Below are 7,118 nucleotides of genomic sequence, written 5' to 3'. Positions count from 1 at the left end.
TGTAACCTAAACATGTTTTTAAATTGTTCAAAATTTTACATGTTACACGTGCATTGCACTCACTCGAGTTGAAAATGGTAATCTAGTTTGATGTAGGATCCGTACATATCAGTGATTATTTTTTCCAGCTTAAATTTATATTTTTTTTCACAAGTATCTCAATTACTAAAATTTTTTTAACTCAAATAAGAAAAAGTTGCATTTAAATTTAAAAAAAAAACACTAATTTCGAATAATACTAGATTCGGTATTCACGAGTAATGTTTCATAAGAAGCCAACACTAAAAATGGTCAGTTAAATTTCTAGGAATCATTAGTTGATGAGAAAACTGATAAATATATGGTCCTAATAATATGATTAAAGTAAAAATAAACAAAAGAAAAAGTGTACTCTAAATAATTTTATTATAGAAAAAAATTAGGAGCAAATATAAATATATTACTTCATTATTCAGTACAGCTTACAATAAGATTTAGATGAGATGATAATTAAGAAAGAAAAAGCTTGTAGAAACAATATGGAGTAATTAATATGAAAAGTAAGGGGATTGATTCACTCCTAAGAAAAAAGTATTGTGTGTAGTGTTTTTGGTTACTGGTGACCTCTTCTGTACATGTACAAACACTCATGTAACCAAAGAGGAGAAAAATATACAAAAATAATTGGAAATATATATTGAGATGAATGCTCTTGAGTATTGTGTGTGATGGCTACCTTTGTAATCCTTGTTTACAAAGAGGGCAACATGATATAATTCTTAGCCATTGATCCACACATTTTAGGTGGAACAAATGGGAACAAGGTAACTGCCTAACTTCTTCTCTGTCTTTGTACTTGGCCAAGCAAATGCAACATTCCTGTTAATTCACCCCAGAACATAATATCATTCAGTATGAAGCATCATACTCAAACTTAAAAAACAATATTTAAATATAATTTTTGTTTCTAAATTTATATACGAAATTAAAATTCGTTCAAATATCAAATTTTGATTTAATTTGTTTTTCAGATTTTAAAATACATAGATATAATTTTTGTAATCTAATTAAATTAATTATTATGCTATATATTATTATTTGAGTTATTTATACTCTCTGAGACGTTTTTATTTAAGCACAGTTTGAAAGATCATTTAAGACTTATAATTAGAAATTCAGTTTGAAACATCATTTAAGACTTATAATTAGGTTAACAAGATTATGTCTTTTCATTTTTAAAATTTGAAATTAAAATATATTAAAATTTAAGACAACAAAATTTTAATTTTATGTATAAATTTAAGAAGTGCAAATCTATTTAACCAAATAAAAATTATTGGAGATTCTCTGTGATAATAGTGTCACTTACTGGATCATCATTGATCAATCTTTGAGTGGTTTGAGAGTCATTGGCAAAGTCCAAGTTGGTGTGAGCACCTTTGTATCTCCAACTTGGGATTTGTGAGATTTGATCATCTGATGCCCCTCTTGCAGAGGAGCCCATGCTCATGTTGTATCCAAGGAGGGTGCTCATCAGTGGCACACAGCAGCACAAGAGCAAAAACAGCAGAAAAGGGAAAGAGTAGCATATTGCATTCCAAGCCAGTAGGATCATGCATAGCACCTGCAGTTTTGGTGCTTGTTGGAATGACTCAAAACGTGAGTCAAAGGCCCAAACATTGCCCATCACAAACCATATGGCAAAGAAAAGCTCTAGAGAACTTCTGCATTTGTCCATCAAATGTGATCCCCTCAGAACACTGCATGTTCAAAACAAATTTCAGATGTAGTTTTGTTTATGTGCCATACATACAACAGTTTTGTTATTTGATACATTGTTTTCAATGTTGTTTATTTCATAACAGTCATGTGCTTCTCATTAAACATGTCGGTTTAGCTTTTACATTATGGGTTTTTATCTCCAATTTAACAAATCTTACACTGATTTTACTTAATAGGATATGCACTGAATGTAAATTGTTTGTTGGGCTAATCCCACTGTGATAAGTTTGTTGACTTTTGTTCTAATTAGTTTAAAAGTTCACTAACAGTGATTTCTGATGCAAAACACTCTAAACTGATAATATATTGCTTGTTAATAACAAATGTTATTAGGCTCTTTTTTGAATTGAAGGTACCAAAAGTGGAAAATGGTGCCTTATTATTGACCCAATCAAAGCTAGGTTAGGTCAGCCGAATTCATAAATAGTTGTGCTAATAAAAAACCTATTGTCTGGTCTATCTTTTGCTTGCTTGGTTCCTGCTACAACCAGTTCTTTTTCAGTGAAAAAGTTTGGTACCTTTCTTTCACTCTGAATTTTGATTACTTCAAGCTTAAAAGTTAAAAAATTTATATATTGTCTTCATATCCTAACTTATGTGATGGTGGATATGCATTATTAAAACTACAAGAGTTTCAATATTCATCAATGCTCTGACCCCTTTCCAGCTCTGTTTCCCCATGTGCAAATCCGTAGGCCCACTACAATAATTGGGCTCTCCCTTAGGAAAAAATACTAAAAGTCCAACTTTAGCAGTTCCATATTTTCTTGTTGAAATACTACACTACTCAATTAAAGTTCAACAGTTTGAATTTTATATTTTTATGACAGAAGATTCTTTAATTGAAGTTGTTTGAATTCAGCCATAAAACCAATGGAGTCAACATTTTCTAATTTCAACTAGGCAGGTTTTCAGCACATTCACAAAAAGAGTATGTTATAAATTCTAACTTTTTGGTACTGCTAATTGGTAATGACAGTGAAAGGAAAACTGTTGAGATGAATAGCAAAGGGTACCTTGATTCTTCATTGTTTCTCTGTTGCTCCAAATCAGAAAGGCTAAGAGAACCTCCTTGAGTCACATGGAGTTGGTAGTAGCGGCCACAAAGTAGCAGCAGATTAAGAAGACACCCGATATCATAGCCTGCTATCCACACCCTCATAGGCCAAATAGGCTTCTCACTCTTTGAAATGGCCAAAGTGAGTGTTGTGCTTGTTATCTGGACCAGTAAAGCAATCAACTCCAGCATCATCCAAGTGCTAGAATTGAAAGGGTTGGAGCCAAGATCAGATCTTGGTCCATTTTGGTAATGGAATACTCTTCTCAAGAAGGTGAACCATCTTGATCTAGAGACTCTCATGGCCACTCTGGTCATGAAAGAAGGTGAGGAGCTGTTTTGTGCACTGGCCATGCTATGCTCTGATGCAGAATTTGAAGGAAATGAAGCCATGCTTCTTCAATTAAATGGAACTGTTGTCTTTGGAAATGAATAGAGGATAATGAAGAGAAGATACCCTTTTGCCTCTATATATGCATTCAGATCAGAGACAGTCCAAAATTGAAAAGCGTGTCTGTTCCTGAGACCAAGTCTTGTTTGATTCTCAGTACATAGCATTTAAGAATTGAAGGATTGAGCCAACTTATTTGAAGTCTTGGAGATAATTTAAAAGGCAGAAGAAGCATTCAAGAAATTTCACTATGCTTTAATTTAAAAATACCATGTATTGAAGGCTCAAGAGCAAGAAACTCAGCAACCAAAGTTGTCTACTAATTGAAAAAACCAGCTCCAATATTCTTGAAAACCAGAAGCCTTATGCACTGCACCACCACAGCTCAAAAACTTGGCACCAAAAACAAGATTTCAAGGGCATGCCATGAACCCTTAACACAGTGAAAAGAAAGCGTGAGAGGGTGAAAAAGTGTATAGTGAGTGAGAAGAAAAGGAGTTGGAGATTAAGAGTATATAGAAGGAAGGTAGGAAACAGAAAGGGAAGATTGGTATGAAGGGTGTGTCAGGAAGGTGAAGTTTGAGTCTCAGAAGGTGACCAAGAATCGACTACTGAACTTTGCTTTGATTACAAGAGACTCTCAAGGTTTGGAGGGAAGTTAACCGTTGGCCAACTTCCTCTATAGCTATATTTTCTATGAAGTAAGAGTTGCTGAGAATCAATTGTTCAGAACTTTCTCTCTCTTCCTTTGAGAAAATTAAGACAAACGCAAAGATTTTATTTTATTTTTTTCTTTCTCTCCACCCTCTTGTTATTTTGGATTAAAGCAAAGTTTATTAGTTTTTCTCTCTTTGAATTCAAGTGGATAAGACTTAAAGTGAGTATCTGATACATTGATACTTACGTAGGACTCCAACGGGGTAATGTTTGTTTGTTCATAACGTGGCCTTCATAAATGCATTGTTCATATGATATAACTAAAAAGAAGCCAAGAAAAGTTTATTTGAATTCTGGCGGGGACAAGTGATTCTGATATTGTGTGGTGTGGTAAATGGTTGCCCACCTAATCCAACCAGCAATTTGTGTCAATGTTAAGAGGATTGTGGCCCTACTTGGGTGTAGGAATCACTCACAATTTTGCATCTTAGCCACAACATTTCCAACTGGGGCACTTCTTTCGTTAACCTGTTCTGATATTTTTAGAGCTGAAGATAATGACTCTGTTGCTTTGCTTACATCATTATTTGAATCAATGTTCTGTCTAATGATGCAGATTGTTTCATTTGCTTAACTTTGCTATGTGGGTCATCTAACATTTTCACCTAATTCTGCTAATCATCAGTGAAGACAGATAATTATTTCGGCATGCTAGTGCTCTTCTTTATCAAATATGTTAAAATGGAGTTCAATATGCTAGTTACTCCGGATTATCACATCTTCCAGTCGTATTCAATTAGAAAAATGTAATTTTTTTAAAACTCAAATTAAATTTAGCTTATGGAACTTAAATAGATTTGAGTTGGATTGATCTATGATTCACCAACCATAATTTTTAAGTAAATTAATGCACTAAACTCACTAATAGCTCAAATCGATTTACTAATTTTTTAAATAAATTAGATCGAGTTGATTTATATTTAACTCAGCCCATAACAGGGACAGCTGAAAGATTTATGAGATCTTAAAAGTTTAGAAGACTTAAAACCAACCTAAGATTGAAACTTTTTCATTTACTAATAAAAGCTATTTATATTAAAATATATCTTTAATTTTGAAAGACTGAACAAATTTAAGAATAAGACATTTTTACAAATAAAACAATTTATTGTAAAAATTAATAATCAATCATAATAATTTAATTATATTTTATTTTTAGACGTAATTTTAGAACTAATTTACTTGAAATTGAAATATATTAGTACTAAAAAAATTAAAAAAAAAATTAGGAGACCTAAAACGTAAGTTTTACCTGCTTAGGTTTAAGCGGGCCTTAATCCATGACACACCTCTTGTTTAAGGTTAAACTACCACGTCCATTTTTTAAGTTGTGATATGATCAATTTTGCTGCATAAGGCTCTGTTCAATGTAGAACTGTGAGAATATGTACTAAAACTTTCAATCAATGAGACAATATAATATTATTTTTTCGTTTGGCTACCTCAATATGAGGATATGTTTCTTTACTTTGGTTCTTCAATTTAATTACAAATTTCTCACATTAATTTTACTTTTCTTTTTTACATATTTGTACGTAAAATAAAGAGAGAAAAAAAAAGTTATTATACAGTTATTGTGATTGAAAGTGAAAACAAAAGGTAATCAAACTTACAATTTACCATTTTTTTTCTCATTATAATGAGTTGAACATAAACAAGGTTGAATCTTATTTGTGAAGAACTTGAAAAACTATTACTAGAAGCCAATAAAGTAAACTTCTTAGATGAAGCTAATTAATGGAAGTCAACATCACCTTATTAATGAGATAGAAAGAAGGCCTATCCGAAATGATGGCAAAGTTTGATCATATTTTTGAGCAATTATTGCAAATGGGCATTAAAATAAAAGGGAAAATAAATACAATGTTGAGAAAAACAAAAAAAAAAGGAAAAAACTTTAGCTCATACATCATTTTCTTTTGTACTACAATTATACATATTTTTATTCTTGACTCCAAAGAGCTTCAATGGAGGCCAAGATATTGATGGGTAGGAGTCATGTACACTCAACTATTAGTTATTGTTTATTGTTAATTGTTAATTAATAATGGTTTATTAGCACATGTAACATCACAAATAGAAAATAAATTTAGTGGCAACGAATTTCATAAACACAATATAAAAGATACATTAATTTTTGTTTAGGAGTTGAAAATATTGTAATTTAAATTAGGTAGGTGACTTGAGAAGAAAGGGTATGAAAGGGAATTGAAAGAAGTTGGGTAGATATGTTACTTGAAGAACTAGAATTGAAACTTTGAATGACCAATAAAAATTGGAAACATGTTGCTTATTAGGTGGATATGTAGAGGAAAAGAACAACCTAAAATTAACAAATAAATAAAATAAAAAATACTTTAACCTTCTTTCTAACGTATTTGACTTGAATTTGAACCTATTTTTGGCATGTGGGGACATCAAATGTTAATTATTCACATTTCTTAGAAAGAAAAACAATCACTTTCAATGGAAAATTGGATATTGTGGCAGCAATATACACTTTCAGTGTTTAAGAGCACTTGTTTTTCTTTCTAGGAAAAAAAATCACAAAAAAAAAAGTTTAATTACTACTAAAGTATGTGTACTACATTAATTTAGACTGGAAGTGATATTGGATTTTTTTAGTACATTTTTAAGTTTTGTATAAAAAGATTGATTGAATTATATTAAAATTTTATTAGTTGTTAAGATAAGTGTATTTTTGTTCCTTAAAAAATACATATTTTAATATCATAATTTATAATTTATTTATTGTTAAATCATTTAATTATATAATCAACACCAACATTATGCATTGAGAATGATGAAATACCCTTTATTTGCTTTCCCACCATTTTTAGTTTTTCTATGTGAGAATAATTTCAATTTCAATAATTTTGATTGTTCATTTAGTCTTTGCATTTAAAATTTAGACAATTTTAGTCTTACCACTAACTCATAATCCAATTTTCAAGAGACATCATAACGTTAAAAATTTGTACAAATTAATGATCTATTATTTAATAATGTTTACAAATCAAATTCTTTAACAGAAAAAAGAAGCTTACATGCTTGAATAAGATCACATGATCTTGAAGCAATTTTGAAGGAGAAATTGCATCTTCCATCTTCTTCTTCTTCATCCTCTTTTGGCTTTGTTCATGTTTTTCATCAACATCACAGTTTTTCCTTAACCTAATTTTCAAACCTTTT

At 30.8% G+C, this 7,118-nt stretch overlaps 1 protein-coding gene across 1 annotated transcript; it reads right to left on the bottom strand.

The window, feature by feature from the left end:
- Positions 1–418: 418 nt before the first annotated feature.
- Positions 419–4,025, bottom strand: LOC124833545 (E3 ubiquitin-protein ligase At4g11680-like). The gene is made up of 3 exons (XM_047308054.2): positions 2,778–4,025; positions 1,349–1,739; positions 419–858 (listed from the first exon to the last, which is right to left on the bottom strand). Exons 1-3 carry the CDS (start codon positions 3,209–3,211, stop codon positions 712–714), a joined length of 972 nt encoding a protein of 323 aa, XP_047164010.1. The 5' UTR covers positions 3,212–4,025; the 3' UTR covers positions 419–711.
- Positions 4,026–7,118: the final 3,093 nt, after the last annotated feature.

The sequence above is a fragment of the Vigna umbellata genome, chromosome 5, assembly GCF_029865625.1.
Source record: "Vigna umbellata cultivar VRB3 chromosome 5, Vumbellata_1.0, whole genome shotgun sequence".
In the NCBI taxonomy this organism is placed as follows: domain Eukaryota; kingdom Viridiplantae; phylum Streptophyta; class Magnoliopsida; order Fabales; family Fabaceae; genus Vigna; species Vigna umbellata.
This window is presented reverse-complemented; position numbering and strand designations above follow the sequence as displayed.